The sequence below is a fragment of the Python bivittatus genome, unplaced genomic scaffold (assembly GCF_059951505.1).
Source record: "Python bivittatus isolate LINGU-HERP-01145 unplaced genomic scaffold, Pbiv_v1 ctg000610_np1212, whole genome shotgun sequence".
In the NCBI taxonomy this organism is placed as follows: domain Eukaryota; kingdom Metazoa; phylum Chordata; class Lepidosauria; order Squamata; family Pythonidae; genus Python; species Python bivittatus.
Genome location: NW_028277088.1, coordinates 59,061,345 through 59,084,570, shown reverse-complemented (window position 1 = coordinate 59,084,570; position 23,226 = coordinate 59,061,345). Strand labels below are relative to the sequence as shown.

The 23,226-nt window shown below is 37.5% G+C and overlaps 1 protein-coding gene across 9 annotated transcripts in view; it reads left to right on the top strand.

Moving 5' to 3' along the window:
* Positions 1-23,226, top strand: part of INVS (inversin) — a 120,523-nt gene that overhangs the window by 63,217 nt on the left and 34,080 nt on the right. For all 9 annotated transcript variants that reach the window (XM_088150137.1, XM_088150143.1, XM_088150136.1 and 6 more), the window contains 5 exons: positions 6,439-6,548; positions 12,973-13,144; positions 17,039-17,194; positions 18,731-18,960; positions 21,958-22,064. In XM_088150137.1, coding sequence (XP_088006263.1) covers positions 6,439-6,548; positions 12,973-13,144; positions 17,039-17,194; positions 18,731-18,960; positions 21,958-22,064 — 775 coding nt within the window. The remainder of the gene's footprint in view (positions 1-6,438; positions 6,549-12,972; positions 13,145-17,038; positions 17,195-18,730; positions 18,961-21,957; positions 22,065-23,226) is intronic.

Below are 23,226 nucleotides of genomic sequence, written 5' to 3'. Positions count from 1 at the left end.
TCACATCACCTGACTCGAAGATGACTCTGGGAAGCTCACAATATACAACAAGCAACAATTAGAAAATATAAAATACAGTACAAGTAAACAAAATTAGCATGCATTCAAACAATGTGCTATATAGATAGAAACACATCTAGCAAGGGGACCACATCCAGCCTAACCCAAGTCTTGGGAGAACAGCCAGGTTTCCAGGGCCTTCCAGAATGTCATCAGAGTAGGACCAACATGAATGAGGGATCTCATTCCAGAGGGCAGGTACTGTAACAGAGAAGGCACATCCCCTGGATCCTACTAGGTAACAGTGTTTCATGTAAGAGGCCTGAAGCATGCCCACTCTGGCAGATGTCTTGGAATGACCAGACACAGTTGAAGACAGGCAGTCCCATGAGTTACCCAACCCTTGACATGAAGGGCTTTACAGGTTATAACCAGAATCTTGAATTGCACACAGAAGCTTATAGAGAACTAGTACAGCTTGCAAGGCAGTGATGTTATATGAGCTCACTAAAGTGCATCCATAAGTACTTGTGCCATTGCTTTCTGGACCACTTGCAGCTTCCAAATGGTTCATGGGCACCCCATGTAAACTGAATTGCAGTAGTCTAGATGGGAGCGAACTGGAGTAGATGAATGACCAGGAGTAGGGCCGCTTGATACAGGAATGAGTACAATTGTCTCACAAGATGTATTGTTCAAAGACCCTCCTGGCCATGTCTGCCACCTTCATTTCCCACATCAAATATTCTTGAACTACTCATCTTCTACAGAAAATATCTTTACATTCCACAAAATGACTGAAGACAACATGAAAAAATGCACATAAAAACCATAAAAATCTGAGAGACAAAGGGGAAGAAAAAATGTTCATATAACTGAAACAAACTATTTAAACTAAAAAAAATCCAATTAGAAAAAAAATTAAAAGACTAAAAAGAACCAAATTAAAAATGTAAAAAAGAAACTGAACAAAACAAAAAAAACCCACTAGTACTGGGACTTCCAGATGAGATGTATTAAAAGTATTATACAAGAACTTTCTTCACACAAAGATGGCCCATCTCTCTATTTTAGGTATGACAAATATAAATGCTGGAAAAGACTTTGCTTCAGATGAACCCAAAACAATAACCTTCTCTACAGCCTCTGGGTCACAAAACATCTTCACACCAGAAACTACAGATGAACAAAAGAAAAAGAAAATTATTATCTTTGCATTCCATTCCAAAGATCCTGCCTGCCCAGATAAAATCAAGATATGATCTCATACTATAGATCTCAAAATCTCCTTACAATAGGACTAGGCTTTTGTACTCAGTGGAATCAGAAACCCACACAGAAGGCAGTTTCAATTTTAGACTTATATTCTGGCTACAGGGGGAAAATTTCTCACATAATTCCATCCTCAAAGATTGCTATGAACTGATTTTGCTTGTCATTGCAAATAATGTTTAAAAATTGTAAATTATTTCTGAAGAAATATATAAGTGGGTCACTTCAATTTGATTTACTTTCAGTGTTGTTTCAACAGCTATTGCTTATCAGAATCTTCAAACTGCATAATTCTTGTTTGATATTAATCAGTAAGGTTTTCAGCTCCATCATTTTCTAATCTAAAGCATCCCATCTTTGTTTCAGCTCTAAAATTTTCTGATTCACATAATATACTAAAGTTTTTATCTGCATAGATTCAGGCATTGTAAAGTCTGCAAATCATGGGAAATAACATTTAAAATGATAAGCATTTCCATAGTTGCTATGGTAGACATGAATTCTATTATGCTGAGGATAATTTGGCCTCATTCTGGGTGTTGAAGTTCTTGGGTAAATCAGAAAGTTTGGGTTCTTCAACATCACTTCCAAGATCACTTTTTCCCACCTGACAGGTTGATTGCAAGCTGCATGATGTGTCAAAGAAATCCAGATCATATCTTGAGTCCCTAGTAGCATGAGTTCAGAGCTCATTCTTCAGTGGGTTGGTTGGTTTGCATTTGTAATTCATCCCTGCCTCAGTCCAGAGGACTCTAGGCAGTTTACAGATTATATTACAGGTTATATGATTGTAGCAAAGTATTACACATATACTTGGAAGACCGGGGTGATGCTAACATCTCTTCCTCCAGTCAGCCTACTTTTTCTGGGCTGTTCACAAATAGCTATTGTTTTCTCTCTGGCTGAGCTGCTAACTTGATAGGAGTTTTGACAGGTACACGGTAACAGCACCAGTGCCATTGTAGCTGGAGAAGGAAATAGAGGAGGAAATTAAAGAAAAAATGGTTCCTGCCTCCTCCCCCTCTCTCAGCTCATTATTCCCTGCACCCCCTGTTGAGACATTTGCACTCCTCGAATTCACTAAATCCTAAAATATTCCAATAAAATTTTAGAGCTAACCATCTCAAAACATTCCAGAATTTAATCCCAGGCAACAACAAATCATGCTGTTTGTCCCTGAACAATTCTTAATGGTTGGAATTACTAGACACTGTAGACACCCATTCATAGTTCACCCATTCACCCACTTACAGTAATTTTGAGTCAGTGGGGAAAATGAGAAAATGTTATTTCGAATAATTAAATGTATAGCAAATCAGAGAGCCCATATTTACTGCCTTTCCTTAATTTATTGTTTTTAATAACATAGTGTGCTTTCTCTACACAGTGTTTTACATTATAAAATCCCTGAATTGAGGATCCTTGCAATCTGCATTTTCCACATTACTACTTAGCAGGAGAAGCAAATACAGCAGAGGATGAATGTGAGCAAATGCAGTTACCTCAGGCTTAGTTGGTAATATGGGCTAAAATTCTGGACAGCCTTAATCTGTAAGCTTTATGGAGGGATGTAAGCTGCAAAAATAGATTGCCAAATTAGTCATTAATACCATACCTTGATTCTTGGCAGTTCTAGAGAATTTTATAAATAGTTGAATATTATTCCATCAATTGTTCTGGCCTTGAGTTCTGGTCTATATTCTTGTAAGCCAGTTCAACATTTCCACAGACAGAATGCAAGAGAAAAGCTTAAAGGAAGCTACTGTATTATCTGCTTGGGGTTTCTTAGTTGCCTTCCAGAGATATTTGTTTCCATGCATGGCAGAAAATGGGCAATGGGATATTGGCAAAGTAATCCATCTTACCTGAGATTGCTACTGTAGTATCCACAGCTTAATTGATTGTCATTTTGAAGAGTCAAGGTGGGATCTATTTTTCTAAGCTTCAGGTTCATCCATGATGGCTTATTTCATAATCCAATCACACATAGTTTTATATAGAATCTTATGACCAGACTTTTTAAAAATATAGCCATTTCAAACAATACTATCACTCTTGAATATATTTTCATTTCCTTATGCACACAGGAACACACATATCTATGTGTCTGTGTGCCTGTATGGCTGGACTAGGAGCAAGGAGACCTAGGTTCTAGTCTTCCCTTAAATATAGAAGCCAGTTGGGTATGTTTGAGTGAGTAAATCTGTCTCAGCCCTAGACTGGACAGTCAAAAAATATCTAACAACTTGGACCAGCACAGTAGGTTACGGTCCATAACTTTAATACAAAGATTTTTTGTGATATGAGCAAAGTGTTGTTAACTTTGCCTCCAATCAATAAAGACTATAAAATCCATACAAGCAGCTACTGTATTCTACCATCCAAAGTATGTCAGCTATAACTATCCCTGTTATGCTCTCACTGTTAAAATGAGTCCAGGCTAAATTTGTTTAGTTTCATTGAAGTCAGTGAGGCAATCAAATGCTTACAAACTTGCCATATTGGATTAGATCTAAAATTAGTTGTGCTTAATGTAAATCCATTGAAAGAAAGGCTGGCACAGTATAATAGATACCTGCTGAGCCTCCTGTCTTCCCATTTTAACTTTAAACAAAAAAAAATCAAATATGATTTATTCTAGAAAGTAGATTTATAGCTTCTAGCTATCTAGGAGTTTATCATCTTTGGCTCTAGAAGTTTATCATTTTTGGTTCTTGATGGGGTCACACTACCCCAGAGAGACCCAGTGTGTAATCTGGGGGTCCTCCTAGACTCATGACTCCTGTTCAAAGAGCAGGTAGCAGTTGTGGCTAGGAGAGCCTTTGCACAACTTCGTGTTGTGCATCAGCTATGCCCCTTCTTGGATTGGGAGGCTCTCCGCACGATCACTCATGCCCTGGTCATCCGGTTGGATTACTGTAATGCGCTCTACATGAGGCTACCCTTGAAGAGTATCTGGAAGCTACAGCTGGCGCAGAATGCAGCAGCGTGGACAGTTCTGAATGCCCCCAGAGGGCCCACATAACACCTCTGTTACGCAAGCTGCATTGGTTGCTGGTTTGCTTCTGGGTCCAATTCAAGGTGTTGGTTATTACCTTTAAAATCCTTCATGGCACAGGACCAGGTTATGAGGAGCCGTCTCACCCTTGTTATATCAGCCCACCCCACTCGGTCCGGCAGAAGGGGCATGTTGCGGACCCCACCAGTCAAGGAATTTTGACTGGTGGGGTCTAGGAAGAGGGCCTTTTCTGCTGTGGCCCCCGCTCTGTGGAACAACTTACCACCCAATGTGCAATGTGCCCCCACTCTCATGGCCTTCAGGAAGAGCATGAAATCTTGGCTATGCCAGATGGCCTAGGGGCCAGATAGGGGCTCGCAGCAGTGGAAGTGGCTTGTGGGGTAATTGATTCTACCCCACCCCCGTCATCTTGAATGTTTTTAGTTTTTTTATGTATAGGTTCTTTTTTATATAGTCTGACTTTTTAACTAATTAATGTGGGTATTTATTTTTTTAATTGTTTTCAGGTTTTACTCAAACTGTGAGTCAACCAGAGTCACCCTCTGGGGGAGATGGGCGGCATACAAATTGAATGAATGAATGAATGAATGAATGAATGAATGAATGAATGAATGAATGAATGAATGAATGAAATCTATTCTAGCTTTCTCTTTCTTTCCTTCCACTCTTCTGTGATTCCCATTCTTGGATAATAAAAGAAGGTTAGGGTTAGGGTTCAGCATTCAACAAGCCCAACGAGCTAGCTAAAACATTGGTTTTATTATTTAAATAAATATTTTTTAAAAAATATTTTCCAACTGGGGCCGGGAAAACACTTGAGGAAAGCAGTTTGGAAAAGGGAAAAGGGAACAGCAATCAGAGGAGTATGTCCTTCGGTTACATTTTCAAGGGTGAGATTCAAGAATAGTTTTGCCTCTATATATTTGATTTGGAAAGTGAGATTCTCATTTTTCTGTGTAGGTGTTTGGTTAAGGCAGATGTATAATCTTGATATCACAAGTTTTGTTATGTGGGATCAAATAAATGGCTAGGTGTTTAGGGCTCAAGCCCAATCTCTCACCTGCATTCATTTAATCAATACACTTTCACTCTCACGCAAATATAAAAATGCATTATATTGGTTCAAGTAATAAAATAAAATATATAGATTACATAAAATTACATATAATCATTACATACAATAATAAAAGGGAGAACACCAATATCCATTTTCCTACACTTTCTTGTGTTAACACTGCTGTGCCCAGTAGGCTATCAACAAGATGTTGCTACTTGCCACGTGATTGTACAGTCCTCACCTGCAAATAGTTTACATAAAAATTGCAATTCTTTGTTTTAAGGTTCTAGCATGGTGTTACAGATGTGTCAATAGAAGAGTCAAAACACAAAGACATGACCAGTGTTGCTATCTACCTGTCCCTCATGCACAGAATCTTTCACTGAGGGGAGTATTCATATACAAGTAGCTAAAGGGCTAGTGTGAAAAGGCTGAAAAGTGAACGCTTACTCTTTTTGAGTTTCTCAACTGTTTGAGAAATCATGTTACCTGGAAATTATGTGACCAAATTTGACTTCTGCACTTGGAGAGATTCTATCTTAGTCTTCCTGTGTATCTGGATAACTAAGCGTCTATTTCAATGTTTCTTGCTTGTCGTAGCCCATTCGCACAAGCATGGGCAATAAAGTTTGTTCTGCAACATGTTTTGCTCAACATTCAGTTTCCAAGATACATGGAAAGGATCTACCTATGTTAAAGAGACTGTGCCTTGTTGTGCAGCATTCACCTTTATCTAAAAATTAAACATTCAATTTTTGCTAGGCCTACCTCTAAGCAGAGGCTGTCCTGCATTCATTTCATCCATTGAAGAATTGCTTACACTTTGTGACCTAATTAGATCTCTGCTGCATGAAGTTTCTCAGAATTCTCAGTGTGCATATAGACATCCCAAAATTAGAGGCCTCTTATTTATTCTATGTCTGGATCAAGCCCATAATTTTAATTAAACTAAGTATGATTTAGACTTGACTTTTAGATTTAATTTGTATATGTTCTGTCATAGAGGAAAAATCTAGTGCTCATCTATTAGAATAAAAGTATACTGTATTGTTCATATATTAATATGTGCTTTTTCTGGGTTTTTTTTTAGGTCACGCACAGATTGTCCATATTCTTTTAGAAAGAAACAAAGTTGGAACAATCCTGTCCGATAGTCAGGGGGCAACACCTTTACATTATGCAGCACAAAGCAACTTTTCTGTAAGTGAGATAAACAGTTTACTTTAAAATGTCACCCTGAATAAAACTGAACCTTTTTAACTGATCTAGTTATTATGGCTGTGCTTTTCCATATTAAAGGTTGCAAAAAAACATATTTTTTAAGTTGAAAATAGTATTTTTCATAATTTCATTTGTTCCAGTGTTCTCTTTGATTGGAAAAATTTTGAGACATGTTTGAAATATTGTTTCCTTCTTGATGTGCTTGACTTCAGCACTACAATTTATTTATATCAAATTTGTCATTGCCCATCTCATTAAAAAGCAACTCTGGGCAGTTTACAGAAAGGATCTGGAATAAAATGGAACACTCATATTAACAATGCAGCATTTGTCCTACAATTTTATTTATTTATCTATTTGTCACATTTATATAGCCATCCATCTCACACAAAGTGACTCTGGGCAGCATACAACAATTAAGAAAACAGCAAATAGATTAAAAAAATCATTGTAAAAAGATAAAAAGTAATTATTAAAATGGAAATATTATCCAAAAATTTAAAATATACAAACCCCACGGAGAGAGCAGAATATCAATTATAGCAGAGCCATCTAAGAATGTCTCTGGTTCCCCAGGCCTGATGACAACCAGGTCTTGAGGGACTTCCTAAACAATAGCAGGGAAGGGGCAAGCAATACAGCCTCTCAACTTACTGCTCTCCAGATACGCTGGGCAGTAATTCATACTTCTCTTATAATTCATAGCCAGCACTTCTGAATTGACTCCTGTTGGGGGAAACAGCTGTATACTGTTGAACTGCTTCATTGCACTAAGCTGCATTGCACTGTGCAGATTCTTGAATATTTAAAGTATCACACAATTATATCTATTGTATTACATTCCTTCTTGCAACTGCAGTATGATGACAAATCTTGAAACTGAAATATTTGGATAATTCTAACTGTAAAACTTGGTCCTAAAAGTTTTCTATGCCCATTCTTACCTATCTTTGTGGCTTTTGTCAGCAAGAATAAAAGGGAAAAGGACAGAGAAGCACAATTTCTGTATATTTGGGACAGCTATAATCTCTTATCTGATCAAAACAATGCAGTGTCCTCATAAAATGGTCAAGAACTATAATAATCTCTCTTACAGTAAGGAAGTCTCTCACAAATCTTGAGATTGCATGCATTCAGATGGCACTGAACTAATGAGGATAATGATGATGATTACAGTTGTAGGCTGTGGGAAACTGAAATGTACTCTCAAAAGAGAAGTTGAATGTAATGTTTTACCTTTCCTAATATGGATTTGGTAATGCTACAGTATAGTTGATAAAAGAAATTTACAGAGACCTACTGCTTTATTTCATCAAAAGCGAATCAGTGAACATTTTTAATCAAACTTGTTTACATGTTGATGTTTCTAGAGCCTAGGCAATTGTTTTAAGGGGTAATCCTGGTTTATAGGCTGCCATTACTCAGGCCTGGACTTAATCATTACTAAGCTAACCTTATGCCAGTAATATTAAACTAATGCTTAATAATGGATTATTTGCCTTGTACATTGATGAAGAGTGCAGCTAGAGTTGTCAGGCACATTGATTGACACTTCAAACAAACTTGTGACCCTTGCATGATCTCAGGCCTAAGAGCATTATATGAAAGTCAGTTTTCTATGAATTGTGCACTGCATGAATTGTTGACATAGAATCTCAATCAGATTTATGGGTAGTGTTGCTCACAGATGCTTGGACAAAGACATAGCAGTGTCTTCATTCTCCTAAGTCCATACAGGATGATCTTGATTGTAGTCTCCTTTGGGGAGCTCATTCTTCATTGCACAGTAGGCTAAGACAAGGTCCATGGGCAATTTTGTCCAGTGATCATTTGGGATATCTAAGTGTGAAGGTAGTGAAGGAATAATTGTTGAGAAGGGGGCTTTCTGTGGAGGCCATACAATGAGGTACACCTGAAGTTTGTCTCTCTTTTATTGTCTGTCCTCTTCCTTCTGCGTCACTTGCTACTGTGATTAGCTGTTTTTACAGACTTCCTTTTTGTGTATGCTGTATAGCCTCGGGTCAAATGTGGTAACTATTGAATTTAAATACATTAAAGAGTGGAGGAAATTAAACAAATCAGAATTACCTCAGTAATGGCAAATGAGCAAAGAAGAGCTAATTGCTGAATCCACATGCTTCAATGGAGAACAGGAAATGTCACATTCAGAAAGCTTTTTCTCTGGAATTGGAATCAAGGTGGGCCAGCGCTTTCAAAATGAGATAGTATACTGTCAGAAAAGTCCCCCAATGGAATCAGACCAGGTCTTCTTAGAGACAGTTTGGGATTAGAACTCAATAGGATTAGTAGAATTAGAAATCAGTGATACATTCTACCTACGACCAAGTAGCACTACAAATCCAGAATCTTCAAATTTCATAAAGGAAATTAACTTTAAAGAGAGAGTTTAAGGGAGCAGAAAACTGTGAAGGGATCAGTGAATGGAATCTGCACAGTCTGAACCCAGTAGGTTTTGTTGGCTGGCTAAATGTATTTCCATCACACTGATGTTCCAAGATCAATAGGAAAGGCCATAGCTTGCGCAATTTGCCAGTTACTTCTGGACCTTGATAGTCAGCATTTCTTTCCTCCTCCTAAAGTTAAAAGAGAAAACGTCTGCTATTCCTCATCCTAACTGACTTCCTGTTAGAGTTGACAATATAACCAGCTGTCTCCCTTGTAAGAGTTGCCACATTCATTGCCGAATAAAGACTCCGTGAGATGCAGGCTCGCACAAAAACATTTTACTCAGGTGTAATGCAGGTGGTTACAAACAAAGCCAGGGTTGGCTTGGCACAGGTTACATAGCATTTTATAGTCTCCCCGTTCCCGCGCTTAGCAAGTCCCGCCTGTTGACCGTCCCTGCCCACCTTTGCCCACCCTTGCCTCACCCCTCGCCCCTGGCTCTCCCCGCCTCGGTCCGATGGCAGGTTCAGCCAGGGTCCTTTGTTTTCGGCTGTCTTGCTCACGAGGCAGGTCCTGTGAGGCTAGCTGCAGAGCCCTTTGTTTCTATTGTCGGCTGCTTGCCTGCAGCGGCTGGGAGAAGTCCCGCTTGTTACAAAGTAATTGAATCCTACTGCGGGCTGATTGCCGCCACCTGTTGGCACTTTACTTGCGGTTAGCACTTCCTCTTTCGATTGCCTGCGCCTGAGGCAAGGAAGCTGACCAGGCGGCGGTTGAATTTAGCTAGGTGGAATGGCGGCTAGCTTGAATAGCGTGTGCTGAGCCAGCCTGAATCTGACATCCCTCTTCTCTCCTGATTAGTTTCTATTAAAACTACATTAAATCCTGCATTGTGGTAAAGTAAGGATATTTACATTCTATTTTGCTCTAAAGATATCACTAGAGCCAAAAAAGATTTTGCTGCAGTTTCAACATTAGTTATGTCACTTCCATCCATAGTACCAAAAAAATATCCTTTGCCAATTACAGTAAAGGCTTTGAAGAATCTATGTCTTTTCTCCAAGCATTAACTACAGAAACTAATAATACTCTTAAACAGATCTAAGAGAAATTTTCTAGTGTGTGGATCAATTAAAAGTCCAGGGAAAAACAATACTTGCCGGTCACAGTGTTCTGAATAATTGCATTAGTAGGAACAATTTGCTTGTGACTGATGTTGAAAATGTTAGATGTTGTTTGGATCCCAGGTTTACCTACTGAGAAAGAAAAGCCAAGGACACTAATTTCTTAAGGTCAGGCCTCTCTGCCTTGGTAAATTTAATATACAAGATGCTTAGCCCCCAGAACTATGAAATAAAGTAGTTCTCTTAAACTATCAGGTCTTTTTTATTATTATTAAATGACAGATAAATCAGATTTAAAAAACCTGCAGTTCTAAGAATAACTGCAGTTCCAGGATTAGTTCTGAAATTATGTGTATAAATTAAGATTCAAGAAATGCTAAGTGTTATTATGTTAACTGATGAAATTAGATGTCTAATCAATAATATGAAAGCAAAGAGAGTGCCAGATAATGAACGAGTATATCCATCACTCCACCCCTCCAGATTCCATTACTGCTACTTATAGAATATTTACCACAAATTTAAGGGAAGAGCAGTAACTCAAAGATAGAATGATTATCCCTAACTTCTCCACATAAGTTTAAGAAAAGATTCTTAAGAAAAGTTTAAGAAACTCTGGAGAGCTGCTACTTGTTCTATATGGAAAAAATCCAGGATCTGCCCATGTAGTGACCATTTTAATTCTGATTAAAATCGTTACAGTTCTCGATAAGAAGGAACATCTTGTCTTAGATGAACCTAATTCTGTGGCCTGGTTCGTACATTTGTAATCCATTTGATTTGGGATTGGGAAAGGCCCTTTTCAGGGCCTATGCCTAAACATTGGTATTACAGGTAATCCTCACTTAACAACCCTAATTGGGACCAGAATTTCCATCACTAAGCGATGCAGTCATTAGGCAGAACATCACATTGCTTAACAATAGCAGTTTCAGTAGTCCTGGTTGCAGTTGGTAGGCCAGGACCTCACACTTCTCCTGCCCTGCAGTGCTCACTTCTGTTTCAACTCCCCCCACCTGCCTCTCTCCCCCCATCTCTGCCCTTTGGGCTGCCTTGCACTCCGCCACCCCTGCCACCCTGGTAGCCTGTGCTCCACCACCCCTACCACCCCACCCTCCTGCACTCTGCCCTACATTCCTGCTGCCCTGCACTCTGCAGCCCCTGCTGCCGTGCCGCCCTGCGCTCCACCGCCCCTACCTCCCCCACTGCTGCTGCCCTTTCCACTCTGCCACCCCTGCTCCCTTGTGCTCTGCCACCCCCAGCCAATTTTCTCTGTCTTCTTCCTCTTACTGCTGACGAGGCACACCCGGCCTGGCCCTTTGCAAGGCAGCTCAGGAAGACTGTGCAAGGCTTTGGGAAGAAGCCTTTGGGAAGGGCCAGGCTGGGCACAGCAGCAGCGGGCAGCAGGGGCAGTGGAGCACAGGGCAGCAGGAGCGATGGAGCGCAGGGCAGTGGGAGTGCAGGGCAGAGCACAGGGTGGCAGGTGCGGCAGAATGCAGCGCAGCAGGCATGCAGGGTAGAGTGCAGGACAGCAGGGGAGATGAATACAGGGTGGCCAAAAGGGCAGAGATGGGGGAGAGATAGTTGCTAGCATATGTGCTATCTATCTGCTGAGCTAGGGAAGTAGCTATTCAGGTAAATAACCTGTCATTCAATGACATGTTCTATACCAACTTCATTACCTATTAACAAGCAAAGTTTGTTGCCTACCATGAAATGCAGACAAAATATTTCCCTAACAGTTTTATAGTACTTTCCGGGTGGATAGGAACAGTCTAGCTGAATGTTGGACAGAGTTTAGGTTTGTATGCTCTACTTTTTAAACAGCAATCATCACTATATTGGTTTATATTTATGGATTGTGTTGCTTTTTCCTGATCACCTAATTTAATAACTTCTTTTCTGAGTTATAGAGAAATTTTGTTTTTACTATTTTGATTGGCATTAAATCTTTAATCACTTACAAATTTTGGGTCTTTTCTTACTACATTCTATCAACTTGAATTATATAGTACTATGGTAATCTGTTCTGATCCTTTGATGTTCAAATCTACTCATGGTCTCCTCCCCAAAGGAATTTTAGTAACTTAATTTTAGATGGGGTGAGCTTTTCAGTTGATGCTGTTTACGCTGTCCTTGCTGATTTACTGTAACACAAATTTATCCTGATCTCTTTTCTGCCCATTTCCAGGCCTTTGAACAAGGCAATAATAGGGATGACTAGCAGTTCATCTGTCAAATTTGACCGTCTATATGTACAGCTGGAGATCATTTTATATAATAATAATCAGCCATTAGAGTATTGCACATATTAAAAGAATCATGGCAATGTTGGTCCTTGAAAAAGGTTTCAGAACCGTAACTACATAGTAACTTTGTTGGAATCTAACCAAATGGTACAAAAGAATGTGTGAGCTTTCTCTTTTATGCCATTTTGGTCGGTCCCAACTATGGATCTTTATATATGTGATAATATTCAAACCTGAAAAACAGGATAAATGTAACTATGATCTCATTTCTCACTAAGAAGTATTCATATACATTTGAATATTATACCATTCTAAACACTGATATGTAGACATATGGATAAAAAATTTTTAAAAATTGGAAAGACTTAAATTTTTTTTTTAATTTTAATTTTACATTTGACTGAAATGCATTACAGTACTTAATCAATTTTGATGATATTTGGAATATTAAACAATCATTTGCTTTTTTATCACTATCAAGGTAATAGGTTTGAACAATGAGACATAATTTTTATTTCTTAAAGAAAATGGTGTTCAAGTACATTTCTTCATTTATAATTTGAATACTCAGTCATATTTCAGATTCATTTCAAAACCAACCATACTCAGTGAGTGTTTCTGTTGTAGGAAACAGTAGAAACATTTTTTAAACATCCTTCTGTGAAAGATGACTCAGACCTAGAGGGAAGAACTTCTTTTATGTGGGCAGCTGGCAAAGGCAGTGATGATGTCATCCAGACAATGTTGAAACTGAAACTGGTCACCGATATCAACATGGCAGATAAATATGGTGGCACAGGTAAAATAGTATGTGTGTGTGTCTATGTGTGTAGCAAGGAACTCCAGTTTTACAAACATAAGTTGCACATAATAGTTTCTCAATTCACTGAAGAGGGGAAGATGGTGGTTTGAATGCACAGTTGTTTTCTAATGGGTATAACTGCATAATAGGTATGTTGAAATTAATTCAAAAGGAGAGAATAGTTGCTGAAAATTATCTAGGCTCTCAGACATTATTGTTCTTGTTATTAAGTTTAATACATTGGCATTGTTTTTATATTCCTGAACAGCTTCTTCCGAGTTTCATGACAAAACTGCTTTTAGGTTTGGGTAAAACAGAGAGGTTAATGAACCAAGGCTCTACTGTGACACAGTTGGCTGAAGAATGTCTTCCATTCCTGAGATTTCTTTCTAGAAAATCTAGCTGATGAGAGTACTGTATACTAAACAGAGACTTCAAACCATAATGTCTATGTGGGAAGGAATTATGCCAGGGAGGACAGCCATAGGCCACATTTCCCTTATTTAATTATATTGCTGTATAGAACTTATGTGTCAGAATATATATTACTGTCATTTGCTTCAGAGTGCACAAGAAAAAAAATCTAAAGCAATCAAAATGGATCTTTTGGACATCAGTTTATTCATCTGTTTGTTTAATTATATTAATTATATGTATTTTTTAAAATTTATTAATTTCCACAAGACTCCAGCATGTATGATCCATGAGTAGGGACTCCAAGGATTGTAGTTTAAAGTTTCTGTATTATGAGCGATTGCTATACAGGTAGTCCTCAGGTTAAAAATGCCCAATTTAAGGATGACCCATAGTTAAGAACAGAGCCTATCATGGCAAAATTCGAGTTAAATACACAATGATTCAAGTTAATTACACAATACTATTTATACAGTATTATACAATAATACTGTTCCAGCTTACATACAAATTCAACTTAAGGACAGACCTTGGGAACAGAACTTATTCTTGAACTGGGGACTACCTGTATATTCAAACCTTTCCATGTATATTTCTGTTTCTGTTAAGTCATTACAAGATATACTCAATAGGGTTTTTAAAGTACACTAACAAATTCCTCTGGGAATGTATATCTTCTTAGGATCTTTAAATGTGCAAGATTTTAAATTATTCACTGAGACAAAAAGTGTCTGTTTTACTAAAGCATAATTCTATTATAGGTTTTTGTAAAACAAAAATTAAAAGTTAGTCTAGCATGGCAAAGGATTCAACAGTGAAACAACTTTTGTACTTATGCATCAAGGCTTATTTAAAAAATTGCTTAACCTATCCAAAACATGAAAAATGTGGTTAAGAGAAAAACATAGGTTTGCATCTTGAAGAGCTAAACAGCTTCAGCATAAATCCCCCTTCTATTCTTAATCTAATATTTATCTAACAGTTTATGTTTCAGGTTTGTCATATATTTGTGAACTGTTCAGCTGAGATGTCTTGATAAACAACTTCATCAATGTACATTTTCTTAAAGTATAATTATGTAGGCAAAACTCTACTCTTGATGTCTGGAATATTTGTCTTCTTTAACAACTTTTTCTCACTTTCCAGAGAACAGCCTATCTAAGAATCACACAAAGAATTTATGACTTTATCATCCCTCATTTAATACTGCTTCCTAATTCTGCATTTCATGCATTTCACTGATACAATGTTACCAGGTATCAGGATCAGAGTTATGATAAGGAATGTTGGCTGCTTTCTGTCAAATGAATTTATCAACTTTTTCTTTCCTGAATCCTTTTTGTTTCATTAGCATACATCATACATACCTATCATGCTATTCCCTTTCAGGATTAAGCAGCATTATACAAAATGCAAAAAAGAAATACTAATAGTGAATGAAAAATTAAAGTCAGTAAATAAAAGAAAATCCAATTAAATCTAATTTATACCATTGCCATTCACAATATCTTTCTATCCTTGCAAATTATTCTTGTCTCCTGAAAGAACCGAAGCTGGCAAGGCGGGAAACTAAGAGCCTCAGCCATTCAAGACCATTATACAAACAAAGGGTAGGTGCTTTCCACTTTCCCGGCTGGGGAAAAAACTGAAAAATCTATCAGAAAAGGATAGGAATTTAAAACATGAAGCTGAAATCTCTCTCTCTCTCTCCATCCATCCATCCACCTGTGTGTGTGCATATGTGTGTATACACACACGGGCGCGCACACACACACATATCCCCATATATAGTATATGGATGGATATATATCCCCATATATATATGGATGGTTGGATTCCTGTATTCTGTAGTAGCTGATCTTCTCCATAAATATGACTTCTTCAAGTCTATAATAACGTTTTATCTAATCATGCTGAGTTCTCAAAGGCTTTACTTTCAACTAGTTACTGGCAGAGTTGTGAGGGGGGGGTCACATATTTGAAAAGTCTTGAATCAAGCTGTGCCTGTATTAAAACTGACACATCCATCATATCATGCATCAATTAATAAATGTAAAGAATAAATTTCTCACCTCTCCCTTTTTTTAGGATCTCATGAGTTCCATCCAACCGCAGCTTTCTCAGTCTTCTTCTTCTCCTCTCTCAGTTGTCTCTTCCTTCATTTTCATTTTGTAATTTAATACTCATTCTTTCTAGATTACCAAACCATTCCAATCTATTGGTCTCTCACTTTTACATTCAGTCCACATAATTCATCACCCATTTGTTCTGGACCCTTTCTCTTTTTTCAACATATAGACTTCTTAAGTAATTCATTCCCACTTCATTCAGCTTTTATATTTCTCCTGAGACACATAATTGTCAATACCGTATAACAAAGTGGACAGAAGCATGTTATTATACGTAGCCATTTTCTCTTCTTTTGACATTCCTTCCTTCCTCAGCTTATTGCCACAGAGATTAATGCAATATTCAATTTTTCCCCATCCCTTTACTCAAGGAAGGGGGGGGGAAGTAACTTTATTATTTCATATTTCTTTGGTTTGCTTCTTAAAATCAGTTTTCCAAATCTGATAGTTTCATTTCATAATAATATAATGAAATGAATGGTTTTATTTGGTTCAATTGTAATTGGTTAGTCATGAAAGGAGGAAAGGAGGACAAAGTCTCTTACACTTCAGGTTCTGTCAATTTATGGAGGAGCCCCCCCCCCAGTTGATTTAAAAATGGAAGCTCTTAGCTTGCTAGAATGCTCCTGCAAGTTGATCTCAACTACTGGTAACTTCATAAACACATCCATGCCATTTTCTGGGCAAAATTAGGGAAGTGGTTTCCCATTACTTTCTTCTGTGTTTTTTTTCCAACTTCCTAGTCTGTCTACAATCTTGGGATTTCCTGGTGGTCTCCATTCCAAGTATTGACCAGATCCAATCCTGTTTAGCATTTTCAAGATGAGCCAAGGTTGGCTAGGTGCTGCCACCTGCTGGAAGAGCAGAATGCTTTATCGGTTAAATTCATTTCCAAATCACCATTATCTCTTAGTTACTTCTATACACACACGTTTTGTAATTGAAGTTGGGTTTTTTAAACTACCCATTACCTTTTCATATATTTATTTAATGTTTGTTGGATATGTGATTTGAATTCCCTTGTTATTTTATTTTCATTATTCTTTAACAAAATTGCTGATTTCAGTGATGGTGTCAGATTTACTTTGATCTCCTAGATTTATATCACAGATCTTGCATACATGTGTTTAGTTTGTATAAACTTAATAAACATGGGTGTAAATGATAAGATGCAACTGAATGAAGCAAACTTGAGACAAATGACAAAATAAATAAATGGAGAGATTGATGTCCAGCGCACCTGCAGGTAAATGCCAATCCCTCATCTTAGTGTCTGGTTTAGGTTTTGCTATATTCACTTTTTAATTAAATGGTGTTTAATAACTTCATTCTCTTTGACATCTTTCAGCATTACATGCTGCTGCCCTTTCTGGCCATGTCAGCACTGTGCAATTGCTTTTAAAACATGATGCCCAGATAGATTCTGCTGACGTAATGAAACACACTCCTCTTTTCCGTGCTTGTGAGATGGGACATAAAGAGGTGATACAGACTCTCATTAAAGGTCAGCTGCCTGAATTTCTTCATAAACACATAGCTGTCTTTAGCTTTTGAATTGAACAAACAGTAATGATAGACAATATTGTGAACGATATGCATTGACTGATAGTGGCAAAAACAACATTTTTAACCAACCTTTTTTTAAAATCTTTCAGATGTATTTAAAGGGTCCTGTTCCTGAAAATTTAGAATTTTGGAGGAAGTTTAAGCATGGCATAAGAATTAGTAACTTACCTTTGTAGAAGAAAATAGACCAATGCTGATAGGCATTCTCAGACATAGGAGCAAATTCTGTTTTTCAGTAATATAAACATTCTATATTATTTGTATTATTTGTACTTATTCAATTTATATAGCTGCCCATCTCACATTTGTAACTCTGGGCGACTTACAATTAAAACATAAGCACTACCAAAATAAAAATAAAAAACAACAGGCATACAAACAATATAAACATTAAAAGCAATTACACAATTAAAAGCCATACAATACAGTCACCAGGAGAGGACAGACGGTCAAGAAGAGAACAGCCATTTTATAGGCTCCACACCACTCTCTGATTCCTGGGCCAGATGGCAAAGCCAGGTCTTCCAGCCCTTCTGGAAGACCAGCAAGGTCAGGGCCAGTCTGACCTCGGAGTTATTAGTATTGTTATTATAAATTGAAATTAATCATTTGGAATGTGGATGGAATTTTTAGATTGCCAGATTTTCAGTTGACTGGTTTTGAAACCTAATTATACATCATCTATACTTGCTATCTATTCAGTTTCAATCTTCATGGTCCCAAGCAGTTTTGGGAAAACTGTTTATTATGTGACTTCTCTAGATTTTATATCTCTTAGAATGTACTCAGGCTAAGAAAATAATCAAAGAAAGGCACATTAAATATCAGAATAAGACTAGTCTGATCACAGATCCCAACCAAGAATGAATGAAACATCCTAGATGACAAGTGGCTAGTTAAATTACATCAGTCACTTTGCCATTTCAACAAAGATTCTTCTTTACAGCCAGGTTTAACATCAGCATTTCTATATGGGAAGTGTAATAAAGCCCCTATTGTTTGCTGAACTGGTTTGTTTCTGATCTCTGATTGTAATACAGTTGTATCTTCATTATCAACTTATTTCTCAAACTGCAAATGGTTAATTCATTGGGTTGGAGTGAGGAGCAGTGAAGGAAAAATAAATGTAAAGATTTATATTGCACCAGAACATGGCAGCTCTGTGACCAGGATGCCATTTTTTAATGTGGGAAGAGGAAGATAAATTTGACTGCAGATGTTGTATCTGCCTTCTGTGTGCATGCACAAAAGATACTTCCATTGGGATTGTCAGTAAGTAGCTTCACTGGCAATCTTCTGCACACAAACACGCCTCAAAACCACCATGTCAAGCCTTTGAAAGTGGGACCTTGACATTTTGAGAAAGGGAGTTGGAAGGGCACTACACATAGCTCCAGTATGCACCCTTTTTATTTGTTAATAAACCACTGAGGCAGACTGCGTGGATTAACTGAAACATACATTATTGTTGCAGGAGGAGCAAGAGTTGATTTAGTTGACCAAGACGGCCACTCTCCCTTACATTGGGCAGCTCTAGGAGGAAACCCTGATGTTTGCCAGATATTGATAGAAAATAAAATCAATCCTAATGTACAGGATTATGCAGGTAGAACTCCATTACAGTGTGCTGCTTATGGAGGCTACATTAATTGTATGGTGGTGCTATTGGAAAATAATGCAGATCCAAATATTCAAGACAAAGAGGTATTGTTGTTTTACTATATTATTTATAATAATAGTTCAGGCACACATTCATTGCTGTTGGAGTACATTGCTTGACTGTCAAACTAATCCAAGCTTTAGCTCAAAAATCAACTAGACATTCATAGTGTTAAAACTGTGTGTCATTTATACCTGTCATGCTTGGGCAATTTACATTAGAAAACAATTTCCCATTCATTAAATGGAATACTTCTTCCAAAGGAAATTGCAAGTATCGTGGGTCCAGTCCAAATAAGAACCCTGGCATGCAGCTGTAGGGGGATTTAACCCTATGCATTTCACTGTTGTTCCCATCCAAATCAGTGCAAATATTTGCACTTTAGATGGGATAAAAAGCACTAATTGGAGCAGATAGTTTTATTTCCTAATGTAAATTGCACATGTATCTCCCCCTCTCGTCTAAATCATGACCTTAAAGGGGAGAAAAGGTTAAAGTCCTCCTCCTTCTATTCTTATATATACACCATATACCTGATCCAAATGAGGCCCCAAGCATTGACCACTTGCTGTTTTTTATATTAGCTGGGGAAAAAGAGGAATACTGTGTAGAAGCTGAGAATGAGCTGAGGAAAAGAAGCTCTGAAGGCTAGATAAAAATTATTTGATACCATTCAGCTGATAAGGCCCATTAATTGTATTATGAGAATGATCCTAACTACCTAAGACCATTTGGATAGTCATAGCCTGGATAGTCATGAACTGAATTGCTGAGCACACTTTTTTGGGAGTACACACATTAACAGCAGGAATTTTGAGATCATGCCAGCTGGGTGGGGGAATGATTTTTGGATTAGGGCAGAGGGTGAAGAATAATCCTCACCAGGGAGATTCTAAGGAAGAGGCCCCATAGAGAGACAATAAGAAATTCTGTGATCAGTAAATTTTGCCCTTCTGTAAGAACCACACAAAGATCTGAGCAGAGCATAGTTTTTATTAAGGATTCTAAGTATAATAGTAAAAACTAATACACACTAAACTTAAAAAAGAGAAAAATGGAAAAAAAGAATAAAAAGTGCAGGAAAAAAGAAATAGAAAGAAGAAAAATAAAGAATATAATAAAGAAAAAAGAAATATATAAAGAAGTGACTTCCAACTTTCATCGTAACAAGTATAAGCAAATTTAATAACTCTTCATCCCCTATAAGGTTACAAACAGATATCTCTTCATCCCATATCCTATCCGTTATCTATAAGCAAATCCATAAAACATCAACTTTTCAATCCTGGTGTCAGCAAAAAGTCCATAAAGGGTTGCCAGAACTTTGCAAAAATATATCATATTTTAACCTTGATCAAATAAACCTACTTTATATTCCTTCCTTTTACTTCAATCAGTCTTAATCTTTAATTCGATCAAAGATTGTTGTAGCACTTGATTTCTCTTCAATTCTTTATCCCATCGCACAGATTTTTTCAAGGCTTTAACAAGCCTCTATTGTAGATCCAATAAGAAAACATTTTCCAAGTCATTCTCTTAGTTTATCATTTGTATTTCCCTTTTAATTTTTAAAACTTCAGCCAGTTTCTTTTGTATACCCAGCAGAGCATCCTTTTCCATAACATTATCTTGGCCTGTCATTTGTAGTTCCACTTTCAGTACTTTCTCTGTCTTGTCAGATAAAATTTGTTCCACATTTTTTATTCCTTCATTAACATCTTTTAGACATAGCCTATCCATAGAAGCAGACATCATCACTGACAGTGTTGATGTTGCAGTTACTAATCTCTGGCTCCATTCTTCAAACATCTCCTTTAATATTTCTGATGTTATAATGTTTTGTGTCATTTTGTAAGTCCCAGTATTAACTGACATCAACAACAGGCTTGGGTTTTTTTTTTCTTCTGCTTAGAATCTTTAGTCCCCTCTAGTGTCCAATTACTAAAATCATCATGTATCTTTGTTATGACTTACAATAGCCAGGATGGCCAAAATATACAGTGGTACCTCGGGTTACGAATTTAATCCGTTCCGTGACTCTGGTCGCAACCCGATTTGTTTGCAACCCAAAGCAAATTTTCCCATAAGGTTCAATGTAATTACCATTAATCTGTTCTGGTGTCCGCGGACCACACGGCAGGGCAGAAAAACGGCCATGGACCGCGCAGCAGGGCGGAAAAATGGTCGCAGACCACGTGGCACGGGTGGAAAATGAGAAGCTGTTTCTTTTTTATAATTAATTCCAAAATCCTATCGTAAAAGTCAATATTCCAAATTTATCTGAACCCTTAATCCATTCATAACTCTTAGACCAAAATCTTATTTAGCTTTTTGCTGTTTATTTGAAATTCTTTAAGTTCTTAAGCTTATAATTAAGGTTTCTTTTGTTCAGAGTTGAAGATAAGCTCACCTGATGAAGACTTTTCAAACTTCTCATTCTGAAGGTCTCTAACAGCTTTAGGATGGTTAATGGGCAATTTCCAAAAGTGATTAGAAAGTGAGGTTTGCAAACTTAGTGTCCCTTAAAAGGCTTCGTCGTGGTTGCAAGCAAGATGGCTAGTCCCATTGGTCTCCTAACAAGGACCAGCCATCTGGAGCACATGTGGGCAATCTCCCATCCCCTCCTTATCTGGAGAGGTTCCAAGGAACTGGTTCCTTGGTCTTTGCTGCAGTCGTCGGCTCCATCTTTTGCAGAGCCATCTTCAGTTTGCCATACCTCCCTTGGAAGTTTAGATCTGGGCAGAACATAATGAGACACAAGATGGCTGAGACTAACAAAATTTAAACAGCAGATATTTTTGCCTGTTTTCCTTAGAATTCCTCCTACTTTCTCCAGTTAGAGGAAGTTATAACAATTTTTTTTAAGTAGCATTCAAAATTCATCATTAATATGATTTGTTTTTATTCTTTTCTGTATCTGTGTATGTATTCAAAATAATGTAAAGAATATCAATTGCATATAGTCTGATTATTTCTATGTTTGAACTAGAATTTGACAATATAAATAATTTCCTTACATGTTTCTGCTCTACTGGCTATAGGGAAGGACAGCATTACATTGGTTGTGTAACAATGGCTACCTTGATGCTATAAAGCTGTTGTTGGGGTTCGGTGCCTTTCCCAATCATATGGAGAATAATGAAGAAAGGTATTGTTTATTAAATAATATCTCTGTTGTCTTTCTGGGACTTCTTCTGATCAGATTGTTAAATATATCCTACTGCAGAAAGTGTAGAGAGATAAATCAGAAAGTCACTAGCTTGGACTTTACCTCTACCATGATTTTACCAACAAGCTATCCTTTTTGCAAATTACATGCCCCTCAGTACTATATGCTGGATATGTATAGTAACATGCTATAACTACTTTAACAGCAAGTAACATGAAATGCTTTGAACACAAAAAAACTATGCTATTTATGTATACGATGCTGACTGGGGAATCTAGGACATGTAGTCCAAAACATCTGGGAGTATTCAGATTGGAGAAGGCTGGGCTATACAAATCTTAGTAATGTTAATATTTGGAGTACAGTGTCTGATTAATCAGTGTTTAAAAACTGGGGCGGCAGTTTTTAAACACTGATACAGTTTAAAAATGTTTAGCTGTATATTATTTTTACCTTAATTACTTTTAAAACTGTAGTAGCAAGAGCAGCCTTAGATGCATTGATTAAATCTAATAAATAATAAACTATTGGGGGACATCATGTTGGGTCTTTGTGTGTGATATGACCTCCCCAATTTTATTATCAGCAGTTGCTCCTCCCGAGAATATATTAAGCACACCTCTCCCAGCCACCCAAACACTACCTGTCTTTGCCAGAGGGCTGGAGAACTAGCAAAAGGGAGATGCTTTTCTGTTCTACCAATTCTCTTTTTCAAATATATAAAACATGCTTCCTCCAATCCTGTTTTTCCTCAGTCACTCAGATCAATATGTTGCTTATCTTCCTTATTTCATGGCTATTGTAACCTCTACTTGAACATTCAGTAGGGCTGTAGACACTAGGTCAGTGATTGTCAAAGTGTAGCCTGCTGCAGCTTCTCCACATTCAATACCTGCTGCCTCAGCCCCATCTCCCCACCCCACTGATAAGTGTTGGCAAGACCCACTACCTCCCCCCAACCTCAACTTTACTTTATATAAAATTTAATTTAGAAAGTCCCTTTAAAATGGAGGGATGGCAAGGCATACCCAAATGCAACTGTGATAATTCTATTTGCTGAAAAAATTAAAGTAGTCGTAAAGAAGAAAACATAGGGAGGGCATGCTTGTTTAACTGGGTGGTGGCCACATTTTCCTAATTT